This window comes from Hemibagrus wyckioides, linkage group LG17 (assembly GCF_019097595.1).
Source record: "Hemibagrus wyckioides isolate EC202008001 linkage group LG17, SWU_Hwy_1.0, whole genome shotgun sequence".
NCBI classification, from domain to species: Eukaryota; Metazoa; Chordata; class Actinopteri; order Siluriformes; family Bagridae; genus Hemibagrus; species Hemibagrus wyckioides.
The window spans coordinates 16,989,992-17,009,420 of NC_080726.1; the positions used below are offsets into that span (position 1 = coordinate 16,989,992).

A 19,429-nucleotide genomic window follows, 5' to 3' on the forward strand; every position below is an offset into this window, starting at 1 on the left:
TTTAGTAAAAGTAAGCTGAAAGTCAAAGTTAAAAATAAGATTTTTTTTTATTATTATCTGTGTCACATATAAAACACATCGGATCCAGGACACATTTCACTGCAGTATGAACACAGTGTTTGCAAATAAGTATGTTAAAGGTGTATGAGTGGAGAAATGATCATATATCCATGTAATGCGATCAGCTCTGTAGTGAAACTGCTTCATTTACTCTAAGAAAATCACTTTATTGCTGTACGTTTTTTGCTCATCTAATGATTTGCTCTGGGGAACTAACATCAACCCATCAGCTCTATTTGTTTTTGGTGAAACTGTAAAACTGTCATTCTTTTAACAGTTTCATGTTCTACATTGCTTAACTGATCATATCATGTATTTGTTGTGCAAACTACTCCACATGCTCACAAGTCAGTGTATTGTGCAAAAATTAAACTTATCAAATCAATCAGTATAATAAAATAATCTTAAGTAGCCAAACAGTCTATTCATTCTGTTTTATTCATTGTTTAATAAAAGAATTGCTTTCAAACTAAATGGTAAAATTTTTTCTTTTCCTGTAAACCTATAAATCATGTCTCTTTTTTGCAATCCCAGAATAAACTTAGCATTAGATGTTCTGTCACTTTAAAAAAGCAGCAGATGTGTTTGTTGTAGATTTTTTCAAAATGAAGACACACAAGGGAATGACGCAGACACACATCAGTAGATAAAACAGCAGAACTCAAGAACTCAGCATTAATGTTGCAGAACTGTACTGATACTAGAGATTCTTTGCATTTTGGTGTCCATCCTGTGGTCACTTTCTCTGTTCAGCCCTCAGAGAACTGCCTGAAAAGCTCCTCAGACCGATGATCAGGAAAACTGGGAACAAAGTGGATCTGCAGAATTTCAGAGAAGCCCTCTGATAGAGCAGGAGCCACATATTTCTTCCTACACACACACACAAACAATCAGGGGTTATCCACAATTCACTGTGCCCAGTGTAAAGCTAGGTGACCAGTAACATCAAGAACAAGTTATAAATATGTTGATTTATGTGAAAGGCACATTCTGAATGCACAGGCAAAATAAATATATATTAGCAACACTACAGAATACATTTAGAAAATTAATTCATTAAGAAAAAACCTCCAAATTCTGGTCTTTACTATATACACAGTGGCTTACACACTCCATGTTCCCTCCATCTGAACTGGGGTTATGAATGATCATGAATCTCTTTAAATGGGGAAATCAGTAGAGTTTGGAAAATATTTATAAATTAAAATGTAAGTTGTGACTGGGTAAGTATTGATGGTCTTTTCAGTGAAACTCCTCCATTAGTTATTCTAATCTTTCAGATTTTTCCCCTATTCCAATTTAGAAAATGGATTCAAAATTCATTAGTTGGGCCGGATTTGACCGTGTATCGGACTGGTCCTGGTACGTGGGGCATTACTTGGACGAAGTGTTAAAGGCAGAATTGCATTTACTGCAGTGTTCACTCACTTGTAGCTGTGGAAGACCATGTCATTGACAGGAGCGTGCTTGGTGGCTGAAGGAACCATCTCTCTAAACTGGAATAGTGAAAAATGAGAAATGAGCACATTACATAAGACACAGTTGAAGTCCTGGACCTTTAGGATCCCTCCATGTGATTCCTGCTGCACAGATTTGATCTGTAATCACTATAGCATTTAATTCCTGTGTTGTATTGTATTGTACAGCTGTGGCTAAACCTTTTGAGGATGACACAGTGTTAATTTTCACAAAGTCTGCTGCCTCAGTTTTTAAGATGGCAAGTTGCATATACTCCAGAATGTTATGAAGAGTAATCAGATGAAGTCCCTCTTTGCCATGAAATTGAACTTAATCCGAAAAAAACATTTCCACTGCATTTCAGCCCTGCCATAAAAGGACCAGCTGTCATGTCAATGGTTCTCTCGTTAACAAGGGTGATGAAGAGGCTGGAGATCACTCTGTCCTGCTGATTGAGTTAGAATAACAGATTAGAAGCTTTAAAAGGACAGTGGTGCTTGAAATCATTGTTCTTCCTCTGTTAACCATGGTTTCCTGCAAGGAAACAAGTGCAGTCATCATTGGTTTGCACAAAAAGGGATTCACAGGCAAAGATATTGCTGCTAGTAAGATTGCACCCAAATCAACCATTTATCTGATCAAGAACTGAAGGAGAGAGGTTCAATTGTTGTGAAGAAGGCTTCAAGGCGGCCAAATAAGTCCAGCAAGTGCCAGGACTGTCTCCTAAAGTTGATTCAGCTGTGGGATCGGGGCACCACCAGTGCTTGCTCAGGAAGGGCAGCAGGCAGGTGTGACTGGATCTGCATGCACAGTGAGGAGAAGACTTTTGGAGGACAGCCTGGTGTCAAGAATGGCAGCAAAGAAGACACTTTTCTCTAGGGAAAACATCAGGGACAGACTGATATGCTGCAAAAGGTACAGGGATTGGACTGCTGAGGACTGGGGTAAAGTCATTTTCTCTGAAAAATCCCCTTTCCAAATTGTGTGGGGCATCTGGAAAAAAGCTTGTCTGCAGAAGAAAGGGTGAGTGCTACCAACAGTCCTGCATCCTGAGACCATTGATGTGTGGGGTTGCGTCTCAGCCAAGGAAGTAATTTTGCCTAGGAACACAGCCATGAATAAAGAATGGTACAAAAACATACCACGAGAGCAACTTCTACCAACCATCCAAGAACAGTTCGATGACGAACAAGGCCTTTTCCAGCATGATGGAGCACCTTGCCATAAGGCAAAAGTGATTAAGTGGCTTGGGAAACAAAACATCAAAATTCCAGGTCAATGGCAAGGAAACTCCCCAGACATTAATTCCATTGAGAACTTGTGGTCAATCCTCAAGAGGTGGGTGGACAAACAAAAACCCACAAATTCTGACAAACTCGAGCATGACAAGCATTGATTATGCAAGAATGGGCTGCCATCAGTCAGGATGTGGCCCAGAAGTTGATTGACAGCATGCCAGGGCAAACTGCAGAGGTCTTGAAAAAGAAGGGTCAACACTGCAAATATTGACTCTTTGCATAAACTTAATGTAATTGTCAATAAAATCCTTTGACACTTAGGAAATGCTTGTAATTATACTTCAGTATACCATAGTAACATCTAACAAAAAGATCTAAAAATACTGAAGCAGCAGACAAATTAATATTTGTGTCCTTCTCAAAACTTTTGGCCACAGCTGTACAGAACAACCTTTTATTATTCTCAATGAGCTTAATCACAATTTTAAAGATATTTGTAAAATCGAAAAACCTTCATCCTGTTTGGAACAGATTTATAGGAAATACAGACAACCTGAAAATATGATGCCTTCACCTCCTGGTTGTAATGTATTTGCTAAGACAGGAGTAGAAGAATCCATGTGTAGAGTTTAATGGTGAACAATAGCAAACAATCCAATACATGAGGCAAAGGCAAAAACCAGAAACAGGCAGGGTTCAAATTTCCCAAAGACAGTAATACACATGGCAGACAAATCCAATACAGAAATCCAAAAGCGCAAAACCGGAAACTAGGTCATAACTTGGAAAGCAAACACGAACAATGAATCATGGCTTGGTAATGCAGGATAAGTGATGATACTTCGCACCTAGCTTAGCCTAAGCATGGCTTAAATGGCTAAAACACAGGAAGTAAACTGAATGACCCGGAAGTGTCAGTATTCAGGTGAGGGTTTCCTCTGGTGGTGAAGAGCAGGAGGTACAACTGAAGGTACACACTTCCTAGTGTTCTACTAAGGTGTTCCCCAGATGGGGGGCAAGTCCTGTGTCAAGGATGTCTCGCCTGTCCACCCATGATCTCTCCTCTGGGCTGTAGCCCTCCCAGTCCACTAGATACTGAAGTCGACCCCCTCTTCGTCTGGAGTTGAGAATCTCCCCGATTATGTATGTTGGGAGCCTTCTATGTCCAGTGGGGGTGGAGAGACAGCGACTTGGGCATTTTGGTTGGGGTTTTTGTTGGCAGGTTTAAGCAGAGACACATTGAAAGATGGGGATATTTGATATGATGGTGGGAGTTCACGTTGGTATGTGACTGGGCTCACTTGTCATAAAACCTTAAATGGAATGTAATGCAGATGCGGGCTTTATTTCTTACATGGGAGCTGAAGCTTGAAGTTCTTGGTCGATAACCACACTAGATGGCCATGTTGGTAATCAAGATGTGGGAGCTGGCATTGATCAGCCTGTATGCGTTGGTGCCTGACTGCCCCCTGCAGCCGAAAATGAGCATCTTCCCAGATATTTCTGCTGCATCTGAACCAGTCATCTACTGCTGGAACATGTGAAGGTTCCCCTGACCAGGGTGGTTCAAACCCTAGGATGCATTGGAAGGGGGTTAATCCTGTGGAGGAGTCAGTCAATGAGTTTTGTGCATACTCAGTCCAAGGAATAAACTTGCTCCACCAATTTTGCTCTCAACTACAGTAGGAGGTGCCACCAATCTCCTGATTAAGCCACTCCACTTGGCCATTAGACTGTGGATGGTACCCCGATGTAAAGCTGATGTTAATGTTCAATCTGGAACAGAATGCTCCAGACACAGGATGTAAATTGGACCCCCCATCTGACACAATGTACTCCGGGAGACCATACACCCGAAACACTCAGGATCGGTGGCAAGGCTGGAGGGGGTCATGTTGTTGAGACAATGCATCAGCCTTGCTATTTTTTGTACATGGCCAGTATGTGAATGTGAAATTAAACCTTGTGAAGAAGAGGGCTTGGCATGGGTTCTCCTTGACCATCTCTTGACCCCCTTGAGGTATTCTAGATCCTTGTGATCTGAAATTACTTGAATTGCACAGTGTGCCCACTCAAGCCAATGCCTCCATTATTCTCGAGCGGCTTTAATCGACAGCAACTCCCATTCCTATGTCACAGCTGAGTTATGCTGGGATAAATTTTTGTGAATAATAAGCACAGGGGTACAACTTGGCTGCCATACCATGGAACTTTTGCAGCTCCTTGATCACTGTGGCCCTTGGCCATTTCGTCAATGCCTGTGCTTTGCATGGATCCATCTTCACACTGGAGATGGACAGTAATATACCAAGAAGGATATAAATGGTATGGTGGAATTCACATTCCACCTTCACAAATTGACAAACAGACTGTGTTGCAGGAGGCAGAGAAGGACTTTTCTTACATGACCAACATGTTCTCTGGACTCAGAATATATAAGTATTTCATCAATTTGTAGACTATGACAGTGATTAGGTCACGAAACAGTTCATTGATAAATGATTGAACGACTCCTGGTGTGTTGGTCAAGCCATACGGCATCACCATCACCATATTCATAGTGACCCCTCAGTGATAAACGGCATTTTCCACTCATCCGCCTCTCTGATTCAAACAAGGTTGTAGGAACTTCTCTGGTCAAGTTTGGTGAACAGCTTGGCTGCTCCAGTGCTGAGGGTAGCAGATAAGAGTGTTTGGCGGTTATAGCATTAAGCCCCCGCTAGTCTATTCAGGGAGGTAGGCCGCATCCTTCTTTTCCACAAAAAAGCCTGCCGCTGCGGGGAAGGTAGAGGGTCGAATAAACCTGAAGGCTAGGGCTTCCTCAATGTAGTCCTCCATGGCCTGGCATTCCGGGATGGATAGGGGCTTTTCTCTTAGGTGGAGAAGTGTTGGACAGGAGGACCTCAGTGGGAACCATAAAAGCCTTATCGATTTCTGGGCTTTTCACAAAGGAAGTGCCCCAAAATTATGGGGCTTGCTGGAGAGGAGGTGATGAATAGTGTAATAGTTTCTGTATGAAATTTGAAGCTCTAGTGGGACGGTCTGATGGGTAATATAGCCGCCCCAATGGGTTGGCTATGATCTTGATTTACATGGTACATGGCACAATAGGAATGTCCAGTTCCTGAACAATTTGGTGGTCAATGAGGTTTATTGCAAAGCTAGAGTCCACCAGGGCTCAATAAGAGGAGCTAGGCCCACTTGAGCAGGTAAACAAAAGTTATAAGGGCAAGGAGTAGAACTTACTGTAGCAGCTTTGTTTGGGTAGTTAGCACAGTGGTATCCTGGTTGTCTGCAATATAGGCACAGATATGGGAGCATGCGCCTCTGTCGTTCCTCTGCTGTGACTTGGGTCTCTCCTAGCTGCATGGGTTCTGCTGTTGTGGAGGATGCAGAGTGTGTGGTTTCATCAAAGGAGAGGTAAGCTTGGGAGGCCGCTTTAGATGACTGGTTGCACAACATATTGTCCAATCATATGCTCAGGTTAATGAACTGTGATATAGTAAATGAGGCTAGCTCCGCTTGCAGGCGATGATTGAGTCCTTTCCTGAAGATATCTATCAAAGCAATATCGTTCCACCTACTGTGCAGCTAAGGTACGGAGGTGGATGGCGTAATCAGCTGCTGTGTATGTACCTTGATTTAATTGAAGTAGCTAAAGTGAAACGTCCATACCCCCTGCAGGGTATTCAAAAAACCCCCGAATCTGTTGGGAAAAGAAGATGAACAAGCTCCAGATTCGGGGGTCAGAATCCCACACCGCTGATGCCTATTCCAATGCCTTAATCGTAAGAGTAGACATTATTAACGCACATGTAGTCACCCTCATTTGAGTAACATTCAGGGTGGTGAATGATATAAATGTTGCATTGGCATGAAAATTCTCTACACTTATCCGATGAACCATCAAACTTATCTGGGAGTGCCATCATGGTGAGCTCAGATCTCAGTACTGTAACGGAATTAGTTAGTTGCTCATTCGTGACCTGTAGCTGGGTGAACTGCTGATGATAGATTGCCAGTAGTTTTTCCTGGTATGTAAAATGGGCCTGAAGATGAGAAAACTCTGCTGGATTCACCAGAGAGCGGGACGCACCACTGAAGATGTTACACTGGGATAGAGAGCATACGTAAAAATAACATTTGCCTGAAATATTTTAAGAAAATTACTGATCATTTTAGCACTCTCTTAAATTTGCAGTTTACTTTAACACTTTCACCATGAATCTGTGACCAAAATGTAGAAGCCACATTAATAAAGTCAAATGTACAGGCAGGTTAATAAGTCAAGCAAATCATGTGGTGTAACCTGCAGCAACACCACATGACAGAGAAGACTCTGCCCACCCTGTTATTGTGCTTGGCTTGTTCCAGAGAGGCAGCGAAGTTAAAGCATCGGCAGGGAACTCCAGCACTCTTACTGACATCCAAATACCTGTGAAGGGAAGCATGGAGCAGGTCAGATCTTCCTTAGTGCCATGAACTTTGAGAGTATAATCTATAGCAATAGCTTAAAAAAAACACTGATCAGTAAAGAAACTAAAATATGCACCGCTTTCGAGACTCGAGGTCAGGATTAGTGTTGTCCACAGCCACACTGTGTCCTTCCTTCAGTGCACGTTCACATGCTGACACACAGTGCTGCCATGACCCCAGTGTGTCCTAGCAAGAATACCTCATCATCATCATCGTTATCATCATTATTATCTAGAAGAGGAGTGTCCAATCTTACCTGGATAGGATCGGTGTGGGTGCAGGTTTTCATTTAGTCCATGAAGAAGCCACACCTGAGTCTACTGAAAGCCAAGATCAATTGATTAAATAGGTGGAATCAGGTGTGACTTTTGCTGGATTGGTATGAAAACCTGCATCCACACCGGCCCTTTGTGGATATGATTGGACACCCATGGTGTAAAAGAATCTCTCACTGTTTCTCAATATTTGGATAGGTGTGTAATTCATTAGTCTAACCCAGATGTTTCCCTTTCCAATGTAAAATTGAGAAAAAAAAAAAAACTCCAACTCTTTAAATTTTAGGCAAGTAATGAAAATCAGTACAGATCTATTGTGTGAAAGAATTAGAGCTTTTTATACCAGAGCTGTTAAAATATAGATTTAACTTCACATCATTTTAATAGTGTTCTTATTTTAAAACTGCAGTTATAGACAGGCTGACACTATGTGCATACCTTTTTAAATAAACAAGCTTTTAATCTGGACTTCTGAAAAGAATCTAGCACTAAATACACCACCTCAGGAGTGTTGAGGTGGCATGACCCCTCATATACTCACCCTGTTTATGTACACGTATCCCTTAGGAATGATGTGGGTTTGAAAAAAAGTGGATTTGCCAGCTGCAAAAGTAAACACAAGGGTAAGGTCATTTAATAGGATTTTTGTCAAGCTACAAAAGCATTTAAGAAACCTTTCACAAAAAAAAAAAAAAAACTTACAACCAGGGAATCCAACAGCAACAATGATTTCCTGGCAGGTAGAAGTGAGCGAGGCAGTAGGAGGGTCATACAGACGTCCCTTTGGGTCTAAACCTCTCTGCAGGTTATAAAATTCTACAGTGAATAATTATACTAATTCACAGTGTCATGTAAATGTGAACACAGTATCACAGTGTCATGTGGTCCATTCAGGTCCAATCAGCTAAGATCCAGTTCAACTAAGCATAAATACACTGAGTAAATCTGTACAGAGGCAAACACAGACAAGCAATTCCACAGCTCACCGGATCAAATGATGGCAAATCATAGGGAGCAGCTTTCCAACCAAGGAAGAACTCCTCTGGAGTGTGAAACTGTATACCAATGTTCAGAGCAAACTAGAAACAAAATGAAAGAAATATGCCATTTAAAATTTTATCCTCAGGATAAAAGAAGTCCTCAGGAAAGTGAACAATAAATAATGTGCATCAACTTTTAAGAACACATTTGTGTTAATATCTTATACAAAGTAAGCAGTAAAATGTGCTACTTTATGTTCATCACTACTGTAAGCAAGTAGTGGCCATGGGCTGCATCTCACCAGCCGGTCACTACAGGAGAAGTCCTTCTTCTTCTTCCCTGGAGCCCAATTTACAGGACGACCTGCTGCATCTAGTCCAAAAAAACCGTGAAGAGCAAATCATTTACTAATTTACTTTAAATAGCTGGGTCCAGTATCAGGTCTTCAAATTCCCCTTTTAAAAACCCTGAATGCATCAGTATAAGCTATCAAAAAGTCTGAATAATAAGCCTTTATTTTTGGGCAGTTCAGGATGAGGGGTTAAATCACAGAAAATCTTTCAAAAATTATTTTTGCGGATTCATTTAATTCTCTGTTTTTCTTAAGAAATTAAGATTAAAACGAGCTTCACTGGAACCAGGCATTTACAAAACACTTCCTTCCACAGACACTCACCTCCAACATAAACACTCTGGGATTTATTCACAATTATTCCATTGTTTGCCTGGAAAACACAGTGTATATTATAGATCATTTGCAAATGTCAGAAACTTCACCCCACAGGCCTTTATTCATCAGAGTAACATATACAGTCAAATCTGGTCATAAAAAAAAAAGAATCTGCTTTTTCAACATTTTCCTCATGAATAATTTCACCTTTTATATAAATATCAAAAATTATATAAAACAGCATATACAGTAGTTGCATATAAGAAAATCAATTTGTCTTGAATTTAGTAGTGTTCAAAAATGCAGGACACAGTCATTAGACTGATGAACAGTACTAGTTTACTGGTTTAGAATGGAAGCTTGGTATTGAGTTCACCATGTTAATCAGCGTGACTTTTCTTTGTCGTCTTTCTTGATAATTAATGCCGAGTTCACACTGTGCAATTTTCAAGTCATCGGATCACTGTTGCTTTCACACTGCATGACTATTTAGGGTAGCATTCAGTCACTGCTGTGTTCACACTGCACAACTGATCGGCGACAGGAACTTTCACACTGTATGACTTCACAATAGGAAGAATCACCTACAACTCCGGCTGGTCCACAAACTGCGTTTCACAACCAAACATATGGGAGAAATAATAAGGAAATAACGCAAATTCACACGTGAGATCAGGATTCTCGCGCAAGACTGGAAACGGTACCGTTCGTGATCCAAATGGTCAGTGCAGGGAACAAGGATTGTGCGTTCTGCATAATTAAACAAATAAATCATTTTGCAATGTGCTGCTGTGGCTGGTCAAGCAAATGTTTTTGCTTTATTTCTGTTTGGTGCTATTGTAAAGCTTTTTATTTATACTGATAACTATATTTAAGGCATTTTTTCTGAGAAAAACCTATAAACTCTATTAAACTATAATATTGTGCTCCAGCTGAAGCCATGCTTGCTGATATTGTGGTCTATAACTCCTCCCAGAACCGCCCGCTGCCCTGTATCTTTCTCTCTCATTGGCTGTAGGTCATCGCTGAGGTATTTTTCAGTCAGAACTCCCTTCACACTGCACAACTCATCGGCGACTCACTCAGATAGAGTTTTTGATTATTCACACTGCGCGATTCACTCGTGTGCACAAGTTCCACTTTGCATTGATTTTGCAGAACTAGTCTGTGACTTTGCAAAACTAGTCGGCGACTGAAAAGTCGTGCAGTGTAAACTCAGCATTAGACAGGTACACAGAGAAGCTGTGAATTCTTTGCACTTTGAGTAGCGAAATATGAAATTTCTCCAAAAATAAACTCACCTTCTCACATAAGTGCTCCCACATTCCTGTGACTGGTTTTCTGTAAATTCCTGGACCTGCTGCGACAAACACCTGAAATACATCATGCATGTGTTACATTCACACCATATACAGGAGAGCTATTTAACCTTATTTGGATCTGTTTAAGCCTCTAAAATACAGTATTATGATTTATATTCCTCACAAACCTGCACAGGTAATTTCAGTGTCTCAAGAATATCCTCAACTTTAGACTTGAACACTTCTGGTCTGAGTTTTCCTCGAGCAATTCCCATTTGATTGGTAAAAAACACCACCTACACAGTGACAAACATTCATATTTACACACACAGATTTTCCCTGATACAGACTGTTAACAACCTTTTTACTTGTGTGTCCTACTGTCTATGGCTGTGAATGTGATGCATAAAAATTTGTTCTGTGTGCAGCAATAACTTAATTGAACTTAACACACCTTGAACCCTTCCTTTAACAGAGCGCTCAGTTTGGGTTTAATCTCTGGGAAAAGGATCCTAAAGAAAATCAAAGTGCAGAAATGTAACAGTACAATACCAAGCACTGTATGAGGAGATTCCAACATTTTATACAAATCAGACTTACTTCCAGTCATCCGGGCCGGTGGGAAAGACCTTCCCTGACTTTGTAGTAATAATGCAGCCATCAATGTCGAACCCTGCTATCTGAGTTAGAACGAATATGACGCTAGAGTGTGAATTTCAATATAAGATCAAGCAGCAAGTTAACAAACACATACAGTCACTTATACTTCCTCAGTACTGTCACCTTTCTTAGTTCATTGCTTTAATAAGCAGTCAGGATAAGATATGCACATTTATACCACAGCAATGTTGAGTTCTCAAACCTGATTGGTCAGAAGGTGTTGATTAATTGTTTAACAGCATCTCTGACAGTAGCACAGCCGCAAGGCAAATCAGGATTATATTCAGGCTCTAGATGTACTCTAGTATACTCAAGTGCTGTTGTAAAAGCGGAACAGAAGACTTGAGGTAATGCTGAAACATCACACCAAGCACTGATTATTTTCATGTAACATTTGAATAAATCGCATTGTGTTTTAATCCTCACTTACGAAGTAGCACCAAAGCAGAGGAGAGATTTAGAGGGACTAATTAACCAACATAAAAAGATGCTGATTCAAGCTTAACTATTTGCCCAAAATCTATGAGCTTTGTGAGTCACTCGATATATTACTATTAAAAATATCACCACAAATCTGATAATGATCATTAAGTTGTTGAACATAAATTGGATGTTTCGGGGATTAGTAACTCTGATAGCCTCCTCACTGATTCTCACCTTGGAGCTTCCAGCAACTCCTGCCGCAGTGTAGAGCAGGAGATTGCCGATCTGCTGCCAGTGACTCTTCAAGCAGGCAGAAGGCGCAGTGCCAGAGGGCTGTGATGGTGACTGTTGTGTGCTTGTGCTTTGTGCAAACTGCTGCAGCTGTCTGAGTTTCTCCTCCAACAGGTTCTCTTCATCCTCACCGGATTTCTCCGATGTGCGTCCACGTTTAGCATCAGATGCATCATCTTCAGAATCAAGCGTTCTTTTTGTTGACTTAGGAAATATTATAGAGCATACACAACATAATAGTGCATTCTTTTATTCTGTACAATGTATTTCTTTTTTATCTGAAACTATAATAGATTCATAGGTACCTTCTTAGGTGAAGAAACAAAGAAATCCTGGATGTTCCTCTTCTGCTGAACATTCATAACATTACTATCCAAGGCTTTCTCTGTTCTCTCCTTATCATCTGTTCCTTTTCCCGTCTTCTTGTCAGCTGAGTCAGAAAACTGCACAGTGAAGGGGTAACTCTGGTTTACTAGGTACAGTGTGCTGTTTACACTCAGGTGTCCAGACTGGCCACGACCCAGAGCCTGCCCGTCCACTGAAGATGGGTTTGGACCAAGCTGGATAGTAAATAAAAAAATGGGGGTCATGTTAGATGTGTGGATTGAAAATCAAAAGATACTTTACCTATTCATGATTTTAACAGTATAAAATTATTTATTATTACCTGGGTCACAAGAACCTCTTGATTAGCATAGTCAGCTACAAGTTTGACTACAAAAGAGAAAAGCAAAATAAAGGAGTTAACAATCAGCTAGCAAATTTACAGCTGCACCTAAAAGTGCTTATTACTGTACTAAACTCTGTCAAAACTAAGGCCTTTTTACAGTGGCTGAGAAGTGCAAAACAAAATAAGTCTCGAAAAACAAAATAACAAATCCAAAAACACAACAACAATTCAGACAAACAGGAAAGGTAGGTATAGTTTGCAAATGAAATTCTTACCGCTGATTGGATGAGACATCTATCACTTAAGATATACAAGAAGCTGGAAATTGTGTATATAACTATTTCTTGTACATGTATTAAGAAAATAGAATTTATTCATTGCTACTTTGGAAATGGACATTCATATGCCATGATTTTGGATATACTCACAGCACATCATGGCATAAAGATGTCTAAAATGTCATCTGATGCGAGATGTGATGTGTAAAAACACCTAAAGAACGCAGGTATGTTTCGAACACCAAACAATTCCAGATTAAACAACGTAAGGAGCGTTATAAGAGCAGAGCTGTGTTCATATACACACACAAATCAACTTTCTACTGCTGGACTTCCTGTATATTCTGAGTGACAGACGTCTCTTCCAATCAGCGGTAAGAATTCCTTTCGCAAACTATCCTTAACCTTTCCGGTTTGTTTAAATTGTGTTGTGTTTTTTTTGTTTGTTTTTTATTGTTCGGAAACAGAATACAGAAAATAGCGCACAACAACTGAACAAGCAAACATAGCAACTGAGAAAAAGGAAAAGAATAAAAAAAGAAAATTGTGTTGTGTTTTTGGATTTGTTATTTTGCTTTCTGATTTGTCATTTTGTTTTCTGATTTTTTGTGTTTTGCACTTCTCGGCCACCGATCTTTTTTGTAGACTTGTATTTATACACTCACTAGCCATTTTAACACCTGTGCACCTGTCAATTCATGCAATTATCTAATCAGCCCATCAAGTGGAAGCAACACAAAGTGTACATCACAATCACACAGGTAAAGGCCAAGAGTTTGAGAATTGTGAATAATTTCAGTGACTTTGACCTGGTTATTAATGATGGAGGCTCCCAGTGTTCCCAATAACCAATCAATGATCCCCATTTGTTTTCTTCCTCTTGAACACTTTAGTAGGTGATAGGTACAGATAACAGAAGTGTGTTATTCCATTCTTAGCCATAGATAGATTACCTTGGTGTCTTGAACATTTCTTATCCTTCACTCCGGACTCAGGACTTCGACCCAAAATCAGGGCACGTGCGTCAGGGAGCTGTATCCGGGCTCCTGCTGCACTCACCAGCACACACTGCATGCTCACTGCACACTGCTCACATCAGACAGGTGAGGATTTATTAAAAGGTTCACCTTTACAACCACACCTAAACCTGTTTATGTTTTGCTAACATAATCGCTTGCGTTATTGTTCTATCCGCCTGACCTCTTCTGTAGTTAAAGCATTGTTATGAATAAACACAGCTAGCGCGAGACGGTAGCTACATACAAATCAGCTCAAGTAGATACCACAACAGACGACATCTCAGTGTATTATCGTATCTCCGTTTATGCAATAAAACCAAGATAAGCATGTGTAAGAATTATAATCACACTCACGCAGGCAATCAGTGAAATGTTTAGCTAAACCTCCTTATGAACTTCTTAGACCTCACTTTGTCCGAGTCTGTGTCCAAAACTGCACGCTACCGCATACTACACTGACCAATCATTTGACTCTTTGCGCATGTCATCCAATCCGTTCACAGGAGGCGGGATCGTTTTATTTGTTTCAGCCAATCCTCTGACAGGAGGCGGGATTCTGTTTGCTCTGTTGGCGTATACACATATAGCATGTACCCACCGATCAACCATAACATTAAAACCACCTGCTTAAGATTGTGTAGATGTGGGAAACTAAGAGGCGGTAAATTCGAGACATCTCCGTGGCTCTTTTGAATCGTTTGATTCTGTTCGCCAAAAAGATTCATTCAGATTCATTCACTGACTCGTTCGGTGACTCTTTCCGTGCATTACACATTTACACCAGCAGGTGGAGACTGTGAATGTTTCATTGAAATCATGAGTAAGTAATTGACATTGTATACTCAGTACATTGATTTAAAAACAAAAATATTTCAAGCGACAAATTTTGGAATTGTGATTTATTAAAATTGTTGTATGTCCAATCCACACAGAGGTCTGGACTGACATAAGACATTTATAATAATAACAACAACAACAATAATAATAATAATAATAATAATAATAATAATAATAAATGTATTTTTTAAATCATATTCTGTTTTATTTCTTGAGAGATCCTCTCTGTAGTAGAAAGAGCCACAGAGAGTGATCACACAGCACCCAACAATTCATTTGATTTTACGTTTTTAAATCTTTGATCAAAAAATGTCAGTAACAGTACCAGTGATATAAATAGAAGTTTCAGTCATACAGCAAAATTACACTCTTGAGATTTCCATCTAAACCAGTGGCTTCATTGGCGTGTAAATTCTATAGGAATGCAACAACAGTGTGTGTAATGTTGCATGACGTAGAATAGAGTTCCACTTACTACCACAAGGATATATTCCAATAACAACAAGTCCCAGAGTGTTTTATTCCTCTTATAACACAGCAATGTGTCAACAATTCGATTAGTTTATTGATTGTAGAATGTCCAGAAAACAGGTTAGTTCATTTTACAGACACTATAAAGAGCTGTTTCCTCACTAGACTCTCTGGAATTTGTGGAAAGGTAGTATAAAAAGTTAGTATGTTTTCATGTATTCTCATAGATGTTACATTTAAACATGTTGCTATGGAACATAAGAATGGAGATATGAGACACAATATCAAAAAAACTGTACAGTGAGCAATGACTGGAACAACCATCTGGTCTTTTTTTAAATTTTCAGCTGTCCACTTTGGGTCAGTCTGTGCTGAGTGGAGCCTCAGATTCCTGTTCCTGTTTCCTGCCTCTAATGTTACATGGTGATGCTTTTCTGCTCATCACAGCTGTATAGTGTCTCACGCAGTGGTTTTTTTTTTGTTTGTTTGTTTTTCACACCAATATGAATAAACTCTAGAGACTGTTGTATGAAAATTCTAGGAGATCAGCATTTTCTGAAATACTCAAACCAGCTCATATGATACCAACAACCACGCCACAGTTAAAGCCATTAATTTTTCCTCTAATCTGATGATTGATGTGAACATTAACGGACACTCATGACTTGTGTCTGTATGATTATTTTTAATATTGTTTTTACTGGACAGGGAGGATCAAGGTTTAGTTGTGGCTCACCAAAAATACCAAAACCGGTAAACAGATATACAATTTAGATGGATTTCTGCTGGCTATCCCATGTCAAGCTGTAAAAGTGAATAAGCAGTATGGGAAGCTGTTACTGGCATTGATTTTGGAACAGCTCTCCTACTGGTGTGTTGGAGTATTGCTGGAGGAAGCTAACCATTTCACTCAGCGTGCACTGCTCAACGAGGTTCTGCTCAGTGTTGAGGGCGAATGCAGCTCCACTGCGAACGGGAGAGCCATTGCTATCAATGCAGCAGTAAGCATTCCACATGTATTCTGGGATATTGACACGTTTAACATTATTCTTGATGATCCAGTTGTCAGCAGAGGGAATGGCACCGACCAGCACGTAGGCCTTGTCACACTGAGTGCTGAACATCTTCGCCAGCGTGGACTCATGATTGGCCCAAGATTTCTGGTTCAGTTTTGGGTTCTGAGGCACCACGTTTGTGAGGGTGAACGTAGCATTACGGCTCGGCACTGGGTTGACAAGAGGGTAAGGTCACTAAATTAACATAGACTACATTACCACTGATATAACAAGCATGACATTGATTAAATGACTAAAACCATGAACAAAACAAAAGGGAGGAGTCAATAAATATGACAAAAGGGTAATAATGGGGCAGGATATTCAGGGATATTTGGGTTAAGTGCAAATAATATAAAAAAAATTAAGCTTTCATATTTTCTTTTGAAGTACTCTTACATGTGTGTTGATATAAATAATGTATTGAAACCACTTCATCAGCATTCAGCAGTCAGCTGTAATCAGTACAGACCTGCATGGTGTCCATTAGGATTGAGGTGACCACGATCAAACCCTGAGTGCGTGAAATCCTCATTCAGAGCCTGTCTCTCGCCCAAGTAGACACCAGGATTGTCCTGTCCAAGCCAGTATCCCTCTCTCATTTCCCCTGCCCAGTTCTGATTCACCAACTGAAACAAAACACAAGTGTAAAACATGAAGGGTACACAATATACACAAGACAGATTCCAGTGTAAAAACTGACATGTAGTAAACATTCAATTCCACTCTTCCGAGGACAAAAAGAATTTTGTCAGAAATATGCAGTCTTATAAGAGAGTTTAAGAAGGAAAGATGTGTTCCCGTACACATCCTGAATCTGTCAGCCTCCAGCCCTCACCTGGGGCTCCACAAACCAGCGCTTCTCTCTGCCTCCACCGCTGCTGGGCTCAAAAATGTATGCCGAGTAGACAGCAATGCGATGGTGTGTGTCATACAGCGTGGCAAAATGAAACCGGTTCTGGAAGCGCTGGCAGAGATGGGTAGCGCCGGGTGTGTCCGACCCCCACTGAGGCACCTTCCCTTTGTAGAAGTACTTTATACACTCAGGCTCATCGCTAAAGTCAGACACCACATCACTGTGGCTTAGTCCCAGCAAGGAGCCTACAAGAACACACAGAAAACCACCAGACAACATGAATGAACGGTTTAAACACTCACAGTCTAGTGAGTCTGTCAGGAATTTGTGCAAACTATCTACACTTTTTGCTCTTTTTATAGCAACCTCCTTATCTACAGGGCTAGTTTTTTTTTTTCATTATTTTTAGCATTATCAAAGTTTTGGCAAGACAACAGAGCAAACATTCAGATGTGGCTAAATAAATAAACTATGGTCACATGACATTGTAGCAATATTGTACATAGTATACAATCGAACAAAATTATAATAACTCCATTGTCCTAGAAATATAAAGGATATAAGTGTTTTAGTAACAACTGAAGATGATAAACATGGTGGTTACAATAGAAACAATATTTCATGTGACTCATGCGAAGGACCTGATCAATGGCCTTCTGACAAACTTTATCAGATCACACAAAGGTTACACAAATATTCTGCCATGTGATACTTTCCCAGGATTCTATATCCAAAGCTCCACAAACCTGACCTCAGGTCACTCTTAGTACACACTGCAGAAAAACCATAACATTTCAGCAACTTAATGTGAACTAGACAAGAAGAGTTGAGAAGAAAATGTTTATTCTTGTGGGTTCATCTGCCTTTGTTTGGTTTACATTTGATCAAATGTTTGGATAGTTGGAGGTGAATGATGGACACAACATGGACAGATGAATGTAGACAGGTTTAACATGTTTAAATGATGCAACAGTAATACATGAAATCCATCAGCTCACAAAGAGCAGTGTTAAGTTTAGCCCCATCTGAGAGTTTGATGTAGCACAGTGCATCTAGCAGTATTGTAGGATTGGACTGAATTGGACTAATTGGACTGAAGATTGACTCAAATATTTGGACTTGATTTGGAATGATTTGTTTTAAAGCATCCACATTCTGGAGGTCACAGCAATTTTCCTTCAATAGCTTCCTTCCTCTTTGTTTTTCTGAGATTTTACATACATGTTCATGTTCAGAAGTTTAGGACCTGGTTTCTAGCTTTCTACAAGAACAAGGGATGGGATGTTTTTAAAGTTGATATGGATTTATCACTTGAACTAATATATAACTGATTAGGTGGTAAAATTGATTCAATAATAAAGGATGTGAGAATAAACCTGGAGAGATGACATCAGAACAGAACAGGTGATATCACAATGATACATGTGTCATCAGATCAGATTAGCTGAGCTAATTAATTACTAATAGATGTTAAAGCCATCTGTGCTATTCAGCACTGATACTGTATTTTATACAGTATTCTAATAGAATGCTTTCTGTTCTATTCCGATTCATCTGCATTACTTTATCCTGATGTGTATCACTTATTAAGATGTCTCCTATTACCCTCTGATGTTCTTTAAATTCTTGTGGTGTAATGTCTATTATAATGTCACCAATTTTATTTTGTGGTCATCTGAACTATTCTAATCCGGCCTCACGTATATTATTCTTGTCAGAAACAACTGGACAGTTCCCTACCAGACCTGGAGGGGGTGCTGGCAAGCGAATCTGTAGAGTTGCCGTTGTGTGTATTTTGTGCCATGCCTTCCCCATTGTTCTCATTCCCGCCGTGTCAACTGTTTCTCATTAGCCCTAATGTTCTGCCCTATTTATATAGGGATCCTGTTGTACCTGTCTTTGTCGGCCCCATGTCTTGTGTTTATGTTAATGAAGTAGTGCTTGTTTGAATACTTCGTATGGGTCTGACTCCCTGGAGTGTGGGTGCACGCGGCAACCAGGGAGCTCCGGGTTTGAGCCCCGCACTGGGTGGGGGTGCCTGGACGATACAGAATGATCAACCGCTTTTGAAGACCCAGAGGGTTTCTCCAGTAACTTCCTGTCTCCAGCAAGGATCTGCAGTCTGCTAGTGAGAGCCTTGGACTACCAGTGGATGACATCCCGTGGCCCACCTGCCTCGGAAGCTGTTTTGTTTTGAGCAGGTGGACTCCTTCCCCATTTCCCCAGGGAAGTGCCCCCATCTTTGTCCAGGTTGAGGATGCCGCTCCACGATGAAGTTCCGTGGAGGATGCCGCTCGGCAATCCAGTTGGAGGATGCTTCCCTCCCGCCTTCTGCCCGTGTTGGATGTCACCGTGTCCCCAGGACCTGGGGCATTGCTGTAGACTGCACTTATGGACTACATCTCTCCTT

At 40.4% G+C, this 19,429-nt stretch overlaps 2 protein-coding genes across 2 annotated transcripts; both read right to left on the bottom strand.

Moving 5' to 3' along the window:
• Positions 1 to 28: 28 nt before the first annotated feature.
• pnkp (polynucleotide kinase 3'-phosphatase) lies at positions 29 to 14,280 on the bottom strand. Its single transcript, XM_058413015.1, has 18 exons — positions 14,155 to 14,280; positions 13,735 to 13,867; positions 12,501 to 12,547; positions 12,139 to 12,393; positions 11,777 to 12,037; positions 11,060 to 11,139; positions 10,914 to 10,971; positions 10,648 to 10,755; positions 10,460 to 10,531; positions 9,165 to 9,213; positions 8,790 to 8,860; positions 8,494 to 8,586; positions 8,210 to 8,306; positions 8,049 to 8,110; positions 7,309 to 7,418; positions 7,104 to 7,191; positions 1,489 to 1,556; positions 29 to 930 (listed from the first exon to the last, which is right to left on the bottom strand). The coding sequence occupies exons 2-18, from the start codon at positions 13,853 to 13,855 to the stop codon at positions 810 to 812; spliced, it is 1,761 nt and encodes a 586-aa protein (XP_058268998.1). The 5' UTR covers positions 13,856 to 13,867; positions 14,155 to 14,280; the 3' UTR covers positions 29 to 809.
• Positions 14,281 to 15,773: 1,493 nt separating this feature from the next.
• Positions 15,774 to 17,348, bottom strand: si:dkey-243k1.3 (endonuclease domain-containing 1 protein-like). The gene is made up of 3 exons (XM_058413021.1): positions 17,002 to 17,348; positions 16,636 to 16,792; positions 15,774 to 16,333 (listed from the first exon to the last, which is right to left on the bottom strand). The coding sequence occupies exons 1-3, from the start codon at positions 17,296 to 17,298 to the stop codon at positions 15,945 to 15,947; spliced, it is 843 nt and encodes a 280-aa protein (XP_058269004.1). The 5' UTR covers positions 17,299 to 17,348; the 3' UTR covers positions 15,774 to 15,944.
• Positions 17,349 to 19,429: the final 2,081 nt, after the last annotated feature.

What these genes read in the sequence shown, in the direction of transcription:
- pnkp (XM_058413015.1), bottom strand. Translation starts at nt 13,855, where the DNA reads ATGCAGTGTGTGCTGGTGAGTGCAGCAGGAGCCCGGATACAGCTCCCT. An exon ending in TGTTAAAGGAAGGGTTCAAG is followed by an intron (nt 10,756 to 10,913) that starts GTGTGTTAAGTT and finishes GTCACTGTGTAG; the next exon opens with GTGGTGTTTTTTACCAATCA. An exon ending in TCTCCTGTAGTGACCGGCTG is followed by an intron (nt 8,587 to 8,789) that starts GTGAGATGCAGC and finishes TTTTGTTTCTAG; the next exon opens with TTTGCTCTGAACATTGGTAT.
- si:dkey-243k1.3 (XM_058413021.1), bottom strand. Translation starts at nt 17,298, where the DNA reads ATGTTGTCTGGTGGTTTTCTGTGTGTTCTTGTAGGCTCCTTGCTGGGA. An exon ending in GCTGGTTTGTGGAGCCCCAG is followed by an intron (nt 16,793 to 17,001) that starts GTGAGGGCTGGA and finishes GTTTTGTTTCAG; the next exon opens with TTGGTGAATCAGAACTGGGC. An exon ending in TCCTAATGGACACCATGCAG is followed by an intron (nt 16,334 to 16,635) that starts GTCTGTACTGAT and finishes TTGTCAACCCAG; the next exon opens with TGCCGAGCCGTAATGCTACG.